This window comes from Bactrocera latifrons, unplaced genomic scaffold (assembly GCF_001853355.1).
Source record: "Bactrocera latifrons isolate USDA-ARS-PBARC rearing strain unplaced genomic scaffold, ASM185335v1 scaffold_191, whole genome shotgun sequence".
Classification (NCBI taxonomy): domain Eukaryota; kingdom Metazoa; phylum Arthropoda; class Insecta; order Diptera; family Tephritidae; genus Bactrocera; species Bactrocera latifrons.
In genome coordinates this window covers 417,813-437,957 of record NW_017535419.1, presented here as the reverse complement: position 1 = coordinate 437,957, position 20,145 = coordinate 417,813, and the positions used below count along the sequence as shown (strand labels likewise).

The following is a 20,145-nucleotide window of genomic DNA, read 5'->3' as shown; positions in this document are numbered from 1 at the left end:
TCTTGCAACTTGCATGAGTCAAAGCCCGGGAAATATTTTATGGTATAAAACCAATCACATAGAGTAAAGTTACCCGGAAGTTCGAAAATCTTTATATTAAGTATATGAGGGCTAAGGGAAGTATTGTTCTGATTTAACCCATTTTTGACATAGGGGCGTTATAATGGTATGGTAGAGAAGGAGTGTCCTTTAATTTCACTTGTATATCACACATTGACCGACATTTTCGATTAAAAGCAACTATAGGTACCGSGGTCTAAATGTTCGGTACCTGGGGCTTGGATAGTTTCAATTGTGTTTCAACAATTTTTGGTTCTAAAAAGACATCGCGTTTTATGTTATCCCGTTATATTTATTGCTTCTCGATTTGGCGGGGTTATAGTTCGATTTCTCCCATTTTTGGGGAGTGAGAGAAGTTATCTTTCGATATCATCAATTTTCACACTGTAGGTAGAATTTCTTATAAGATTTGTACTCAACAAACGTTTTGTGGGCGTAGCACTGTTCCAATTACGCCCATCTACGAACTCGCAATTTTTTGTAGGTGAACAAAACTATTATACTCTATTAAGAATCTGCAGAAAGTTGGAATTTGATTAAAATTAACACTTGTTTCTCTCCAGAGTTGCAAGCAGTTTTAAAAGAACCAGGACTTTTTGAAAACTTCTAAAACTGCAATAATAAAATTAATCTAACGCTAACTATCTAATAATGTTGTAAACAGCTTTAACGACAAAATATTGCTTCTGTTTTACGAGTGAACTGATAACCGTTACGGKTGCTGTTGGTTATGCTGCCAACCCATTAGCAAGCTTAACATGCATATTTTTCTGCTTATAAYGGTAAATACATATTCGGAATTGTACATATTGGACCTACATATGTATGCATAGTGGAATTTAGTTTTTGCCACCGAATGCCATTTTTCGTACATTTGTATGCAAATTGTAGCACAAAATCTTTAATAGGCGAAAGTTTAGTTGCACTGCAATAAAAATGCTCGTATTATTATTTTAATAACCCACAATAAATTGGAGCCATCTTCGTCGCAGACGAAAACAATTGTAACAATTTTCATGGCGCTCACTTACAAAAACACAATATATATTTTTATGCATGTGTATATACTTGTACACACACAGTTAAGGACAAAATAATAAGATTACTGGAAGTATTGAGTCCTTTGGCGAAATTATTAAYAGACATCACAGTTCTTAAAAGTACTTAATTAGAGATACTCACAACAAACGGTAAAAATATAAATGCGTATAATCAATTAAACACTTGTTGTGCATGGACAAAACGATTAAAACGAACAGTGAGTAAAGTGAAATTTATTATTTTTTAGGAAAAATTTTAGGTATATTTCTGACCATTTGAAGTTTGTARTTGTCTCATAAGCAGTTAGTTTCCATATACAAGGGCACAAGCCTTCAAAAATGGTAAAAAGCGAAGAAATTCATAGTTGGTTTAAACTGAAATTGAGATTAGGAAGAGGAAGAGRAAGGGGAGGTGCATGGGGACTTTTTATGGATTAAAAATTATTTACTGAAAAACATTGCGTTTTTTAGGAAAAAGTTATATTACAAAACTATACAGTAGATTTTGAAGAGATCTAGAACTTTTGYTTTGGCACCTTTCTCACATAACCKCAAAGTCTATGTTAAAAACTATAATATTGTAGCTTTGAGCTTTTTTATATTATAAACAAAAAATTTTTTTTTCAAGAAATTTGGTGTAAACTAACATTGTTATGTCCGATATTTAATGTATTTTTTTGTATTTAAAATATTTATTTTTCCACATTTTTTTCATTTAAAATTGGAAAAACACTAATTTTTAATCGAAATTGAAGCTTTGCAAAATTTGATTGGGTGTCTCTATTTTTTTGTCCATAACCGCACCTCTGACTGTACATATGTACATATGTATGTATGGAGATGTGTAGCATAACTCGGAAAGCATTTATTTCCATGTCTGCAGTAATAATCGGCGACTTCTTGGTTTTGAAAGTTCTTCAGCAAGCAAATGTGATTTACCGCATTCAATTTGAGTATGGCATTCGCTTACTGACAGCAAATTCAGTTACAGTTACAGTATACTTACAAGTATATAAGCATGAGTGCAATAATAAAGTATGTACATACATACATAGGTACATATGTACATACATATTTACATATGTATGTATATACACATTCTACCAATACACTCACACGCATTCGCTCATCAAGCGAACTGTAACAACAACAAAACCAAAACTGCTCTAGCGACACATCCAAGCAAACATATCTAGTATATAGGTAACACCGCTGACAACAACAAGAGCAATCAAAAAGGCGCACAAAACTAAAAAAAGTCAAAAACTTCACTAACAATAACAACAACACTAAACAGCCGCAGCAATAATATTATTCTCGGCGACACCTTCAGTGTTAAACACTTTTGCAAATTACTGCAGTCAGCAAATACATCAAGGCGAAAATAGCCGACAAAGAATAACCGGCACAGACGCTGCCGCGAAAACGAAAGACAAACTAGCAGACATGCCAGCGGGCAAATAGGCGGGTGGACGGACGGACGAACGCTTTGTTGGACGGTTGTAAAAATCGCTGCCGCCACATAGGCAATTGAACGGATAAGCGGGTTAATAGAAAGTCGTCTGACTGTAGGCACGATTACACATGTACATGTGTGTGTACACAACTTAAGTTTGCATAAGTGCATGTATGGATTTGCAGTGACAATGTACAACGCAAAGCTCATAAAGTTGCCAAATAGGAAGCGAGCGCATGTGTGAACAAGGGGGTGCTCGGCACAATCGTGGAGACAAGTAGACATCATTATTGATGACAATTGAGTGTACGCTTAACGATAACTGCCAAACTGTTAAGACGGTGGGGGAGGAAATTGAGTACACAGCAAAATAACGCTGGGTAATAATTCGACGGATTCTATGTTTATATATTTACACGTCTGCATATGTCTGTTTGGTTGGGTATAAGCTTCTGCATACATACATATATGTAYGTATACGTACGTGTGTGAAAAAGAGGGTGTGTCTTAATATAATACGTAAAATATATGTTCAACTGATGATTTTCAACAAAAGRATATGCGGGCTATGGGATACGGGATATGGTATGATTTTAACTTCAAGTAGTAGAGTATCAATACCTCTAAAGAATGTACATAGGTTGTATTGTAAACTAAAAAAATAATTCAGTACTAACTTGATTTTTAGATAAACTTGTATACAGTGAAAATCTCCATTACAGATAGTCCTCATAGGCGGACATATTCCACAACTGGACAAATTTCCTGGACGCAACGTTTTCATTATTATTTTCATAYAAAAGMAATTCCTATAACCGGACACAAKCATGTTCCGGCAASGAACACTATTTTGGGAATATTTCGTTCAAATTATATCTGATAAACTGACAAGATTTCATAAAGTTTGTCAAACAATTTTGCAAAAGTTATAGTTCCCATTTTTTTAAATTCGCAGTGTCTCAACGGWAAATTATGGGATAAGCTTAGCATTTAGAACAATCGTTTTCGCCACGCCCCCCTATATAGAGAGCTCCCTTAACTGGACAAAAACACGGATATTTCACTGTTATATTTCCTTCACGAAAAAAATTTCCTTTAAAAAAGAGATAAAAACTTATAACTCACTGAATATCAAAAAATCAATTTTTTTCATATACATACATAAGTACATACATATGTACATACCACATAAGATTTTTTGTATGTTAGACATTAAACTTTGCTGGCTGTTGATTGAACAGGAAATTATTATAATTGAGTATATATTGTATAAATCCATTGTTTTTTATCACTTCGACACATCTTCTCAGCMTTTAGGCAATTCAATTATCTATGATTTTCATCGGAATCGATTGCATAGCTTTTAGAAGTATATTAAAACATTCATCGCAATTTTTAAGGTTATTCTTGTCTATGCGCCTGTCAACCAGCTCCTCAAGTTCTCAATAGTGTTGAGATTTGGGCACCTGTGGTGGATATTCCATAACTCTATCTATTTTATTTTTGCATATACATACATATGTATATGAATGGAGGGGGCTTAGGAATTCCAATTTTTACTCTCTATGAAATTTAATACATAAGTGCATTGTGTTTTGTTTTTAAGAAACCAAAATTTTACCTAAAAATTAAATTGTGCTGAGTCTTTCGATTACTATCTGTATTCATCTACAATCACAAGATATTTTGGCTTTCGTAAAAGCACTAATTTTGAACRGAGGCTTTTCTCCTAGGCTCTGCGGTTGTTGTTATAGCAGTAGAAATCTGTGAGAAATCGCCTACGATATCAAGGCATCCACGTTTTTCAAAATGAATCGAAAGATTATTATGTAAAATATTCTTATAGTTTCAATAAATTATATTAATTTTCCTAAACAAAAAAATAGTAAATTTAAACTTAAAAAGCTTAAAAAATTTGTAAATTACTAATAAAATCATAATAACTTCAAATCTTATTTGAATATAAAAATTCATTTATATTACACCATATAACACAAACTTATGGAGGAACCTTCTAATAATTTTATCGATACGTCACAAGGATGCACCCTATATGCATAATTTTATATCCGAATGCATTTCAATACTGAAAAGAGTTAACTAACTCAGAAGCACACAAACAAGCACATCTAAAGTACAAATACATACATATCTATGCATATACACATGTATTCAGAAGATACATATAATAAATACAAACTCGCTTTAAAAGAAATTCGGCAATTCACAAGCAAAGCAATTATAATAATTAACGCATGCAACGAAGTGGAAAGTTTACAGCACAAAACCAAAAACTAGAACAACAAAAAAACAGAAATTTAAACGAGCAAAATGACAGAGTGAACGAGCGAACGAACCGTCACCATTGTCGCCACCAAAAGCCAAAGGAAATGAATACCACAGCAACAAAGCGACAAACAATTGAAACAAAAGTGACGCTAAAGCAACAACTATACCTAAATACATTCACAAATAAATGCGGATGGCCAGGCAAGTAATCGCAGCGTATGTTATATATTTAGAACGCTTTAAATGTATATATGTGGATACATACATACATACATATTTTATTGTTAAATAAATGAGAGCGCACATACACATAGAAGGGCATATCTGTATGCCGCTGTTATTGTTGCGCCAACAATCCGTTCACACAGGTATACGAATGTATGCCTGCATAACAGTCGGGCCAACAGCGTCAAATTGGAAAAATTAATGACGTTCTGTTGACAGCTACAAAAAAACGTCTTATATCATATGCCAAAAATGCGTTCAAATTCATATACAAACATGCATACATATATGCATAAACACATATGTAYGTACGACAATAAAGACGAAGAGCTACGGCAGAGCGCTATGATTGGTCAAGCGTAGTGTGGCAACGAACACGCCCCACTTTGTGCTCCGCAGGGTGTTTTCGAAAATACAAAAAATGCAGAGCGTTTGACTTTTACTCTCTTTGCATTTATTTTTGTTTCCATTGCAGTGTGCATTGACTCTTAGTCCAATTAGAGGCAGAGCTCTGACGTCACGAACAATGTTGTTAAGATAAGAAATAAAGGCAAAAGAAAAAAGGAAAATGTAAAAGAGCGTCAAATTATCAAGTCTCTTGCCGAGAGTGTGAGTTGGACTGGTTTTTCTCAATATGCATAACAACAACAAAGGCAATAGCTGCTCAAACCAGCTGCCAAATTGCTATTTTTCTGTTATTATTTTGCTATTTCTGCGGCATTTTTAACTTTTTATTTGCAATTGACTGGGAGCGCACAGCGCTCTCTCTCTCTCTCTTTCTCTCGCGCACCCTTCCATTCGGCTTCACAGCTCGTTTGACGAGTTACTGCCGTGCATCGCGCCTGCAAGCTTATGCTGAGCGACGCTGCAGGACAGGCTGCCCAACAGGCCATTTTTCTGTTTCAGTCCGCGTCACGGTGCAAGTATATATCCACAACGCTGATGTGTTCGTTCGTTTTGGCGTTTGTCGTTTTGCCGACGCATTTCTGCAAACCGTTTTTACGCGCCGGATATATCGCGAATCAAGCGCTGACACACTGAGGCGCACCCGCCGCCACGCCGTTAATGTCGTCAACGAAATGACAGTGTTGTTCACATTATTGAAACCAGTGCAATTATATACTGTTACACACACACCCTCCACATACGATTTGTTTTGCATATGAGTGGTCGCTGAGTTTTTTAAGTATTGTACTAATTGATGCAGAAAAACAAGAAATTATAATGAGAAAAGACAAAGTCACGTGCTGTGTATGCGATATTTTGCTATGTTGAGCGAAAAAAGTGATTACAAAATTGAGTTCTCATTCGTTTGGTGCTAATTACCGCTGAGCATGATGCGTTCTGGCAGTCCCCTACCACGCCCCGCCAGTCCGGCGATTTCCGAGATTTCGGTGGGTTCGCCCAGTCCACCCCTGGTTACTGCCATGCATAATCTAAGACAACATAACGGTTTAACCGCTTTTCGGCCAATTGATATAAAACGCGCGCGTCTTACAGACTTCCATAACCACCAGAGGTCACTGCTAGCTGTCAATGATGGAGTTGGATTAACTGCAAATCAAGCGCCAGCGCCACCACAACGTCGCATATCGAGCGCTGAGCGTATGAAAAGCTTTTCGATCGCCGATATTTTAGGTAAAGGCGATGCACCAGCGCGTTCTCCAGCACCGCACAGCACGGTTTCGCGTACGCCAACACCGCCACCCGTGGTAACGCCATTGGCGCTTGGTAAGCCCACTAATGCTGTGGAACCCGCAATTTTACCAATGATACCGAGATCACAAGCAGCGCCACCTTCGTCATTGCTACCGGCTCAAGTGGTAGGCGAGCATCTGGCGCCCACTGTACCGGCGCCACTAGTCATGCCACCATCACAATTGCTACTCGATGCACACGCATTTCCCAAGTCATCGGGGCATGCTTGGCAAGCAATGCGTGCTGGCGCGGCAATCGCAATGCCTTTGCGCTCCTTTCTGCCGCCTGCGTTGCTGCACTACGAACAGCGTCTGGCATGGGACTATCAACGTCAGCTGCAGGAACACTTTCAAGCACAGGCACAACTCTTACGCCAGATGAGTATGGATCCCTCGATAATACCTTCTGAGGATGGTTCGGAACGTTCGCATTCCAGCTCTGCGGGTAGTGACTGCTGCTCGCCTACCTTAAGCGCGGCGCYAACCGCAGACGGTGTGTCGTCGAATGGTAGTGATGATAAAGTGGAGAGCAAAACGAACAATGAAAGTGCCGAGAATGCTGCTGCTGGTGAAAAAACGCAGAAATCGGCTGGTGATACGCCACTCGATGCTCTGTTTCAACTATCGACCAAAAATTTTGATGACGGTACAGGTGAGTGTTTGAATAACCTAAAAATAGAAATAGTTTGGTTTCAGGTATAAAGTATGCTTCGGAGAATAGTCTTATATTATGATTTTATGAACTCATTATGTACTTTCTTTACGCAATTGTAGTACTGGATAGGTTTGCCCGGGTTTCATCAATATTTTCTTTTTTCTGAATTTTGTATCAGCTATCAAAATAACGTGGTCGAGGTGGATAGATATGTAAAAGTAGGTATCAAAATTAAGCAGTTATTTATCTTCATAGGGATCGGTTAAAAGCAATATGAAACTTTTAACATCACAAGATTATTTTCGGTCACCGCATCGTCTCTCTTCGATGTTAAAGGAATATTGTTCACATGATTATATTCTCCATCACGTCGCATATTAGTCCCAAATCTCTTCAGTATTGGACTAGCTGAGTGTCTTTAATGTTCCTTTAGAATAAAGCTATTTGAGCTGAGTCTTTACTATACGGACCAAACTAGGCGTGGGCCTGTTATGTAGCTTTAGAATAATGGTATTAAACGCAGTCATCCCAATTTGCTTAGTGTCGTTAATGTTCCTCTAGAAAGGTGTTAGATCTGTGTCTCTCCAAACAATTCGCTTAATGTCATTAATGCTCCTCTAAAGTAAAGAGTCGCTCCAGTAAGGACTGGACTATCGGTGGGTCAGTTATGTTCTTTAGAATCAAGGTATTAAATGAATTAAGATAATAGACCTGAGTCTCTCCAATACGTGGACTTGACCAGCTGAGTAAACCCTCTAGAATAAAGATATGAGACCTGAGGATTTTCAGTATGTGAGCTGGGCTAGCTAAGGATCATTTGCATAAGTTTCTATATAATCAAAGTTTAGACCTGTGTCCCTCCAGTATGAACTTAACTAGCTGAGGATTATTTATGATATTCAACGTATTTATTTGAGTTTTGGATACTCTCGAAACAAGCTGGGTTTCACTAAATTCTATTTGGTTCTGTTCAATTATCRTCTTCACTCGACACAATTATTTCCTCAACTTATTAATCAATCGGTTGGTCATTTAAAACTATAAAAAAAAAATTCACTGAACGTGCTTAACCACAACTGCGCAGTGGATTGACCGCAAAGACGGTAGCACTAAATTCAATCCCAGTAGCCGAAAAACATTAAAACGCGCAGAAAAGCGTTTCGTTACCGGATTTGAGGCGCCAGTCTTTAGGCTTGTTGCCTAGCTGAATGAGACGCTTGCCAATATGGCTTGGCTGGCGGACGCCGTGGAAGAAGCCATGAAAAGAAGCGCAATTTCAAATTGATTTTCGTACATGCGTAACGCAAATGACGCCAGGAAGCTGACGACGACCGCCGATGACGACGCGAACTTAACTCAAACCAACGGCGTTGCCATTACAAATCACGTGATTAAACACTGTAATAATAATAATCTGTACAATTGAAGATGGCTCGTTGGCCGCTATCAGCTGGTGGTGGTGTTARAAATCAAGAGAAATCTAGCAAAACCACCAACAACAAATTTTGCTTTCCTTACTCGCGGCGTAATTTGTAATTGATCTGTTCTGCTGTGTCCCAGTCTACTTTACCGCCGATAGTGGCTTGGCGAGGCACTGCCGCCTGATTACGAAGCACCGATTAGTGCGTACGTGCCCCGCGTAAATCCAATTTAACTGAATGTTATCACAGAGCAAAGCTGCGGCGACAGCAGCTCTGACTGCGGAAAGTGCTGCGCAATACAGTAGCTGATTTCACTGAACGATCACACGATCACGGCAAGGTCTCCGGGGCTTAACGAGAAAACATCGACCGCGACGTGGTGGAAAAGCCATGCCGTATGGTTAGCAGTTAGCTGCCGCAACAAAAACAACAACGCGGAGTCAATCAAGAAATCAAGCGCATATATAACGAAATTGGGTCCACATCGTTTTTGACGGTGTGTGTGTGCATATGCAAGCATGTATGTGTGTGTTTGATGCGCTGATCTGCCCGTTTTCACTTTGCTCGTTACATCTGGCCGGCGAGTGAAAATGATACGCATGCGCCAAAACGATCAAATTTGCAATCAAAATGCCGCTCGTCCGCCGCCAAGTGGAATGCAAATCTGCAAACACACGCATACATACCAAACGTGTAGAGAGTTCCACAGTGAAATGTGGCATGCCTGAAATAGACATTTGCCGACGAATTGGATTGATTTTGCTGTTATTAGTGCTTTTATTTCACCTTCATGTTTATTTTTATCCGCCGTTTATTGTTTTCCTTTTTGCGGTTGCCACTGATTTAGCTGTGTTCGCTGCTTTGTTGTTGTTTTTATTGTTGTTGCTGTTGTTGTTATGAGCAGCAGCATCGCACTGATGTGGAGATTCATCGTAAAAATTGATTAATCTACCACAGGCGAGTGACCTCACTACTGTGTTTACGCTTTAAACAGAATCTCATCAAGACATAATGACAACAATTGATCATCGATCATGGTGCCGCGGCATCTTTTTTCCATATTACGAGTCCAGCGCTTTTGGTTCGTGCTTSTTGTGCTTATTGTTTTGTTATTGAAACAGTTGCATTTCCTTTTTGTGGTTTTATGGGAGTAATGGATTAATCTGGGGCATTGTTATAGATTTGTATGTTGGCATAAAGCTGTAGATAGGTAGAGTAAACTGATATATGTACATATGTACATATAAATAAGGATAGCGGAAAGTTAGAATATACTGAGTTATATAACAGATATCGTTTTCAAATGGATTTTAAACTTAAAAGTGCTGATATTTTACATTAACTACAATTTTTTAATAAATTAATAAACCAAACCCAACAAATCTTTATGTTGATTTTGATAGGTCAGTTTGAATAATAGCTATATTCTGATCAATATGTTAGAAGATTTTAGCATTGCTATGGACAGTGATCTCTTCGAACCTTCAGGAAGATATATTGTCAAATAAAAAGATTTTCCATACAAGGRCTTGGTTTTGATCGATCAGTTTGTCATATAAACATACATATGTACATATATCTAGAGATGCGATATCGGTTTCGGCAAATGGACAACTTGTTGGCGAGAAACAAACGTGTATTGATATCTCAACAGCTGAGTGACTAGTTCGCTTATATGTATGTATATAGATGGAGAGTCCCACTKATCAATTTTAAGTACACTTYCCAGGGTCTYCGACGTTTCCGTCGGGGTGTTGCAAATTTCGTTAAGAGTATAAAAATTAAATTTGTAGATCCACTTGCTTTCAACTTTCTATATTTAGATAATACTTTGTGTATATTTAAGTAGTTTTTGTTTTATTCTAAAAACAAACTGGTTACATTCGTTGTCCTCAAGTATTTCGTAATGAACTAAAGTAATATTTATTTGTTCTTGTGTTCTAACATAGATAAGAGTATTCTTTGTTACAGGGAGTAAAAGGATTGGAAACAAAACGCTTAAAACTAAGTAACACCGGATACGTTTAATCATCTTATTAACATAAATATTTAATTAAMATTTAGTGGTGCAGACTTTATTTCATAAAACTACAGAGTACCTATACATGTMTTTATCTGAAATATCGGACTAACTCGTTAGGCTCGAAGGCAGCACTTTTTGGGAGTCTAACTTATAGATCCAAACAATCAGATCCAAACAATTTTATTTTAGTTTCATTAGACTACAGCGGTTAATCCAATTTCGATGGATTATGTTTCGCTTGTCGAAAGACAGTCTTTTTATGGTATTTTTTTGCTTAGAAGTGGAACTTTCTTAGCTGACCGTGCCTTCAAATTCTTTTCAATTCTGAATGTCCGGCTGAACACTGATACAGGCAGAGTATTCTTGAAGTCCTTTGATGTAAAAAAAAAATGTTTTTTTAGATACGAATCAAAGGTCATCCAACTTTTGAGATGTGACTTGCTTCCTGCGCTGTTTCTCCGTTGTGACTTCAAATTGAAATACGAAAAAACTTTTTCAACAGAGCAATGCAACAATTGAAGAATTTCTTTTATTTTTTCCTTTTGTTTTTTTAAGTTTTTTTTTTTAGTATTCTACTCTACAGATTTATAGCGCACCTCGCGACCCATTCTGCACATCAAAGTAGAATTAAAAAACGCATTTTAACAAAATTGATAACTTGTAGCTAAACTTATTTGTAAGTATTAAGCCTAAACTCTTTTTTACGGAACTAATGAAAAAACGAATGAAAAGAAGACTCCAAAAACTTACAGCGGGTAACTTTTTTCTCTTATTTTCTCAATGTTTCATGCAGGTATAATACAAGTAAATGTTTGAGGTGTTTACAGCCTTAACTATCTCACCCATCTTCAATCCATTGTCTACCAATATGAGTCATGAACATTCGTCTCATTCCTCGTGATATTAGCCGTTTTCGAGATCAATTTCCGTCAAAACATTATTTAATTTCAATTCTTGATATCGCATTCCCCGCTTCCGCAAGCGATTCGACAGAAACTGAGTGTCGGATTGGAAAATAACTTGACAGACGTCTAGGAGAATGTACTACACAGCAACAACAGTCTCTTTGTATAGTAGAGTCGAACAAGGCTAAAGATTTGTTGGACCGCCCTCGTATAYCAATATCTTGATCTAGTTCCCACTGTGACATAATATAATGTCCAATGAATAATTAAATTATCCTGTTGAGAATTATCAACTAAGCGTTGTAAATGAAGCCAATTTGTTGCCTTTATTACACAAGTATAATTATTATATATACATACATATACTAAAAACATACCTTACAGCTTGACCGCAATAGAATTGCATTACTGACGCTAAACCAGAGGACAGTTACAGTTATAAATCGGCTCTTTCTATAAAATATTTTTGTACGTACTTGCTYCCATGTTGCAAAGTCCATCCGTTTAACAAAAGGAAGTCATCAGCGAAGAATGGAACACATTAGCTTACATATGTGTACATATAGACTTAAATATAGATATACTTGTAGAGTTATATAATGCAGTTATAATTTGCTTCGACGGGAAGTTGCAGATAAGGAAAACTGCTAAAGCACACGATTAGCCAAGCAGAAAATTCTTTATTGCAAATTCGCATCATTAGACAGTTGCTTAAAAACATATTCACGTATATTATCTACAATCAACGGTCAATATATATACATAGAGCCAACTTTTCTGGCTCATATGATGAATTGTTCAACACAAAGCTTGCAGCAGTACAATGTTGTGGTCACAAAAGAACATTGTTGCATTGAGTATGTTGTAATAATCGCAAGAATTTCACTGATGACAGTGAAGTTCCAAAGCGTAACTATCAACTAAACAGCAATACGGTAATTACAATTAATCGTATTGTAATTTCCAAGTATCGTATGATCAAATATGACCCGGACTGTCAAAAAAAAAAATACATTTTCACTTATTTTAATACCAATATATAATATCGCCTTTAAAAGGCAGCTGTCCGGGTCAAATTTGATCAGATAGTATAATAAGATTCTTTAGTGAACTATTTAATTTCAGTCCTAGCTTTTCATTAAGGAAAATGTATGTGTRTGACAAATATAGTCGACTGACTTGTTGGACTTATATTTCATATTAGTTGCAAAGTAGTTTCTAAAGCTGAAACTAGTCGACTTCACTTCAAATTACTTACAAACTTATGACTATGAAGTAGCTCAGCTAAACCATGACTAATATAAATATAATTAGATTTCCATTAAGTAGTAAATAGCGACGCTCCTCTTAAGATCTGTGTTACTAGTAATTAGAAGTATGCGCGTAATAATATTGGAAGGCAATAAGCAGTTATTTAGAATTATGTTTATTATAAAATATTGATTTTAAAACTGGTATATACAACCGAGTTGTAAGCGTTCTCAACTGCTGTCAACACATTTAAATAAATTTTTTATAGCAAGAAAAATAATACTATTATTCAATATTGATTTCACATAAGTTTTTAATAAATATATGTGAGAAGTATTGAGAAAATAATATTTGCATATACAAAGCATATTTGCAATTAAATATTATTYTGCAAAGTTAGTCATRAAAASCTATTTATATATAAAGYGAATTGTGAGTGCATCCATTTAAAATGATGCTAATTTATTTAAACATGCATCGTAAAGTAGCACGTAAGCGATTTTAGAACCTTTTTTAATATTAGCTAAAAAGGCAGATGTGCTTATATTTATATATACATATATATATATATATATATTAATATATATATATCTATGTGGATATTTAAATGTGCATATTCTTTCAACTGTGCAGTTACTTGTAGCTTGTTTTTGCTGTTGCATAATTGGCAAAGGCCCAACGAAATCTCTCATAATAAAAAGCTTTGAAGCGTTAAAATACAATATATTGCATTTGCCCTGAGGCAAGAATCTTAAGTAGATATATGGCGTGAAAATTAAGAACTTGTTTATTATGCATATGGACATACGAATATAAAAAATAAGAATATATGAAAGAATAAGTAAGTGATTACCTTACTTGTACATGGGTTTTGTTGGGTAGAAAACAGCCTACWCTATTAAAACTAAAAATTCTGAAATTTTWARAAAAAWTACTTTAAACTCGCCATTTTCGGTGACCCCTCGAAGAAAGGATACTCGCCTATTGGCAGGATCCTTATAGAAAGTCTAAAGCYAAAAAATACGTGTTTTGGTTCAAATCTTATCTTAAGAACTTGGAAGAAGGAGAAAAACTGAAAATTTGAGTTTTSGCAAACATTTTTAAAAACAAATGAAAATATCAGTGAAATTTTTGCGAAATTTTCGAAAAAACCATAGTCCAAGTCTTTAAGAAGTTTTTCTCAAGAACCTGTATAAAATTAGAAGAAGCTCGGTTTAGCAGTTCTCGAGAAATCTTACCAATCGACTTCAAAAACAGTTTCGAGAAAAACGAGTTTAAAGGCGCGTTTAAAGGCGCACTTAGCCCAGCTAGCCTCGAGCGCGCAATTTCTCAAGGCAGTATCTCCGAAACTATTAGTCGGATCAACTTTAGTTAGGRCAATATTCTAGAGATAATGTAGATTTTAATAAGGTAATAAAAAAATYGATTTTTTGAAACCCGTAAAACCATGTAACCCCTTAGAAATTTACTTTTCAGTTCTTCTATAATATAATATTAGAAACGGACGYTTATACTTATATACTTTTATACAGTTTCCCTCCGATCGAATATATAGAACACTGTCTTTCAAAATAGAATGTTCATATGTTAAGTATATAAATATGCGTRAATAAATAAATGCTTAAATGCATACGCATATAGACCACATACATACATTCGTACTCACATATATGCATACATATATATGTACCTTAGAGCGCTTATTAATACTAGAGCCTTGTTAATAACGAGCCATTCGTCGTAGGTAATTTATGCAAATGAATTAGTCACGCTATATTTAATGTCATACCATGGCAAAAGTGGATGCAATTGCAAAACTTTTACTGCCGACCACAACAGCAACGTAAATGCAACAAAATAGAAACGCATAATTGCCTAACACACATGCATATTCATATTTGAACTGGCAAAAGTATATAAATATAATAAAAATTTATATATGAAAGTACATGCATGTGTCTCAGCCACGCACGATGTTATACAAAAATAAATATTTAATTTACAAGTAACGCAATAGACACTAAATTAACGGTTTAATGTTAGTTTACCTATGACTAAATAGAGGAGCTAAATATTTGAGGTCTCCAGTTGTACTCGTATATACATATAATATGATGAGCAAATACATATGTATGTATGTATATATATGTACAAAATTATCTATGAATGCCGGCACACTCACATATAAATCTTTCAAGGGGATATTTTTTTTTCTTTCATAAAAAAATATTTTTTTTTTTTAGAAAAAATCCAAATGGTGTCGCTGTTAATTACATTGTGAATTTCCATAAATGTGCTCGTTTTCTATTTAATGAGTTACCGTTTCAATTTAATACGCGTTTCTACAATTGTTTGCATACTTTTTCAGCAATTTATTAAACCGCGCTAGTTTGTGCATTATTATTAGTATTATTATTCTCTCCCTATGTAGTAATTATCGCAAAGCTCTTAAATAATGCACTCGTGCACACACTCTCTCTTTATCAGTGCGTATAATCGCAACTGTTTTTAGTAGAAGCCGCCATAGAGATACCTACCTACATATGTACATATATACATGTAAATACATATTTGCTTGGCACTCTGTATGCGTTCACCTGGTTGATGGATGGCGGCAGTGTTGGTGTGACGCCAAGCATGTAAATCTCAGCGGAAACATTGCTCCAACTCTCTGCGTCGTCGTTTGCCACAAACAGTTCAACTAGCAGCAAAAGTGTGGAGGAGGCCATTAAGTGAATAGACGTTGTAATTAAATCGTAATTAGGGACGCATACATTGTTTGTCGCTGCAAAGCACAAAGCTAGACTCATAAATTAAATGGACGCTCAGCTCAATCTGCGAAGCGTTCATTGTACGAGTGCAAATAGTAAGTTGTTGTGTGGTCGTGTGTGGGAAAAATGAGCGAGTGGCCTGTGGGGAATTTTAAGGGTTACACTGCTGGGATTGAAATTAACCGTTACTTTTTTGTAAAAGAAGATGGTCGATAATCGAGGTATTCAAGATTTATTTARAACATTTTTTGACTCAAGTACATATTTCAACTTGATTTTCAATAAATTTGGTAAATATTCACGTATTCTGTACTACTGGCGACTYTATATAGTACATACCATAAATGCGACGTATATGAATTATTATACAAAATAATGCAAATACTTAATTTTGTTGTTCATTTTGCTGTAGGTTTTAACAAATTTTGCGTCATTTACCACTGAGCAAGCTAGTTGATAGACCAAAAACAATTTATATTTTAGTACATGCAACTTTTGTTTACAATTGGCTTTAATGTACTTTTAATTTGCTTATGGCTATATGAATATATGTGTACCATAGCTTATTTATAACTGCAATATGCTTTGAAACGGTAAAGGGTACTAACTAAAAGGGATTACATGGGTTTGCGGGCTTCCAAAAAATCGATTTTTTTTAATTAGTTTATTAAATTCTACAAACACCTCTAGAAAATTGTCCCAAATTTTCAAGTTGACCGGAGTAATAGTTTCAGAAATACAGTATTGAGAACTTGTGCGCTCGAGGCGAAGTTCGCCATCTTTAAACGCGTTTTCTCGAAACTGTTTTTGAAGTCGGTCGGATTGTTTCGAGATTACTCAACCGATCTTCATGAAGTTTTACACAGGTCTGTGAGATACAATACTTAAAAAATTGTTTTTTTTTTTTCTTCTTCTCCAATCTACTCCTGGAGAAAATGTTTCGAGCTTCTTCTATAAGAGTGTACAGCTGCTGGCGTACGCCGATGATATTGATATCGTTGACATAAACAACAGCTCAGTAAGTTCTGCTTTCTCCAGGTTCGACAAAGAAGCGAAACAAATAGGTCTGGTAGTAAACAAGGGAAAGACGAAATATCTCCTGTCATCAAACAAACTTATTTGCGACTTTTCTCCCATGTCACTGTTTACAGTAATAACTTCGAAGTTGTAGATAATTTYGTTTATCTTAGAASCAGCATTAACACMAATAACAACRCCTGCCTTGAAATCSAACGGAGAATATGTAATTCTTGCCAGAAGGTGCTTCTGCAGACTGAATGGAAAATTGAGAAGCAAAATTCTCCCTCGACGAAAAAAGACCATATTTTACAAGGCACTCATCATCTCAGTCCTGTCAGGTGCAAAGGCATAGACGATGACAATATCTGATGAGGCGACGTTACCAGTTTTCGAGAGAAAGGGTCAGCGGAAGATTTACGAACTTTTGCGCATTTTTAACGTCGAATACGCAGTGGATGAAACGATGAGCTGTACCAGATATACGACGACGTTGACATGGAATAGCGACTAGGCTGGATAGATTATCTAGTTGAAAACATTCCGGCTGTGATAGTGCTCGACGCAGTACCCACCAAGGAAAGCAGAGGWAGAGGGAGACCTCCACTTTATTGAAAAAACAAGGTGGAGATGGACTTGGCCACACCTCGAATCTCCAATTGGCATCAAATAGCGAACAGGAGTAACGATAGGCGTGTTGTTGTAAACTTCGCCCTAACCGCRTAAGCGGWGTGTACGCCAATAAAAAAGAAGAAGATTTAGTTTGTAGCAAATTGTGGTACAAACACCTTTGAAACTAAAGTTTCGGAGAGAAACGACCTTCTTAGTTGGGGGGATCCTTATTGGCTTTTGTTACAAAAATGGGGTTTGAATCTAATCTCATCTGAATATAGCTGGTAATCAATAAAAAATATAATTTTCTAAAGCACGCCGGTTAATCGCTGAAACACTAAAATTCCGTTTAACTGCTTCGATCTTGCAACAAACAACCAAAGAAGTAATTGTAATTAACTTTTGGAATTTTTGGTGGTTCGTAAGGGCAGTGACCTTCTTTGTTCCACAAGCCAATTGTCGAAAAATTGAAGTGTTAAGAGCCACATTTTCATTTATTATATTATTTTATAGAACACCAGCTATTTTTGCAGCTCTATAAATGCATAATATACAGATTTGTGTTATATTGTAAATTTTGACTACTAAATTCTTGCTTCAACAAAGCCTTTAGAATGGTAATGACTTTATCAGCACTGCTAAATATAACCAGACGGCGATACGAAATACAGACTTAGATATATATCAGTATGTGTATATGAAGAAATCAGCAAATAAAAAATAATTTATTGCACTAACTTAAGTCCCTCAGGTGTTGAGTTAATTTGGCAGAATTGTATATAATAAACTTGTAGATACATGATCATGGCCATTCTTCAAAATTTTTTCGAGAATTATACATAGTGTTGTTGTTAGAAAGTGGCATGCAGTGCATATTATTTCGCCGAAATCGGCGATGAAGAATAGACGAATTGTTTGTTTAGCTAAATTCAATACGATTTTCACGTCTTCAATTGAGTGAATTTGCTCTCGAAGAACACAATTGCTTCAAACTACAACTTATGCACATATCCAAAAGCATATACCTATCTACGCTTGCATATATACACATACAAATTTTATAACGGCATTGCATACTCAGGTGCTTGCATGCGACACCTCCGACACTCCGCCAACCAAAAACACACCCAAACTAACCCCACCTCCACTCTCGCATATTTGCATCGATTTGCGTATTTGTGTTCGCCTACTCGACGGCGGTCGGCAAAGTCGCAAAGTCGKTGCGAGGTTGCGTTTATGTGACGCATTAATCACGCGCCTCACACATTTCGCATCACTTCAAAACGTGCCGCGCTGGACACTGGTGGCAGACGAGTGGCGAACGTGGGGTCATAAAGACGGCATAAAGAGGCGCATTTAAAAACGCATTTAGTAGTCGAAAATTAGCACTTGCGTACGCATTGAATGGTAGTAAAATGAAATTTCAAAAAAAATACCAAAAAAAATGAAAAGTGAAGATGTAAAAAACAACAGCAACGCAGAAGGGAAGACCCACCAAATGAGGGCAGTGCCACATAAAAAGATTGATGTGTAAATGGACATCCCAACGCAACGGAAAGCTACCGCTGGCATAGCTCCGGTCAAATATTACACAAACGGACACGGCAAAGTAGCGGTCAGACCCGAAGTGGCCTACAAGCCAACGAGTGATTTACGCACTTGCCAAAAATAAATTTACTGTAAACGGAATACCTTCAAACTTCAACAGAGGCGACTGGCTGGTTTGTTTACTTTTTAGAAATTGTTTAAAGTATAGGAAAACGTACTATGTTAAACTAGGCAACCCAGCTTGTCGTGCGTCAGAACTATTAAATTCGGCACAATAAAAGCCTTTCAATTCAATATAATATAATTACGCAATCAAAAGCAATAGCAACAACAAGGAAGCACATTATGTACATCAAAAGTAAACTCAGGTGTAATTATTGACAAAACCTAGCATATATGCCAGTTCAATTGGCATGCATATATACAGTCAGTGACACAATAATAGTGCCCGACAAGGAAACTATGAAATACACGGCAACTTCGGTCAAGATTTATCTACATAAATTACTTGTATAATACAATGAAAGCCTTTAGTTCTTAGTTAAAAGATGAAAGTCGTTGACTTCGACAGCACCGAAGCTTATGATAGCACCCTTAACAGATACAATTTTTGTAGCATAAAAGGGAATATTGGCTTTCATCGGTGAGTTTGTCCTCGAAAAACTTTTCATAAGCACTTTTTGGGATGACCTTCAGCACCTTCAGTGATTTTGGTTTTATCTCTTCGATCGACTGTAAACATGTTCCGCAGCAATTTCAGTTTGGGGAACAAGAAAAAATGACAAGTAGCCAAATCTTGTGAATACATTTTGTTTAGATACGGTCACAATCGTGAATCGATGCGATGGTGCATTATTATCGTGTAAAATCAATGAATTGTTCATCCAAAATTCCGGATACMACCAAATATAACTCCTTAATGATCATCTTTCCCTTCGAAACAAATTCATGAGACAACAAAAAACGAATATAAAAAAAAACGAGTAAGGAAGGGCTAACTTCGGGTGTCACCGAACATTTTATGCTCTCGCATGATAAAGTGATAATCGAGATTTCAGGCGTGGTTGTGAACCGATTTCATCCATTGGTACATGTCATCAGGGTGTTAAGAAAATATTATATACCGAATTTCATTGAAATCGATCGAGTATTTCCTGAGATATGGTTTTTGGTCC

General features: G+C 36.3%; 1 protein-coding gene across 1 annotated transcript in view; it reads left to right on the top strand.

Annotated features, from left to right (window-relative positions):
- The first annotated feature begins 5,989 nt into the window (after nucleotides 1–5,989).
- LOC108967587 (muscle-specific homeobox protein tinman-like) overlaps nucleotides 5,990–20,145 on the top strand; it is a 64,961-nt gene continuing 50,805 nt past the window's right edge. Inside the window, exon 1 of the mRNA XM_018931108.1 lies at nucleotides 5,990–7,419. Within this exon, the coding sequence (XP_018786653.1) occupies nucleotides 6,405–7,419 (1,015 nt within the window). The 5' untranslated portion in view covers nucleotides 5,990–6,404. The remainder of the gene's footprint in view (nucleotides 7,420–20,145) is intronic.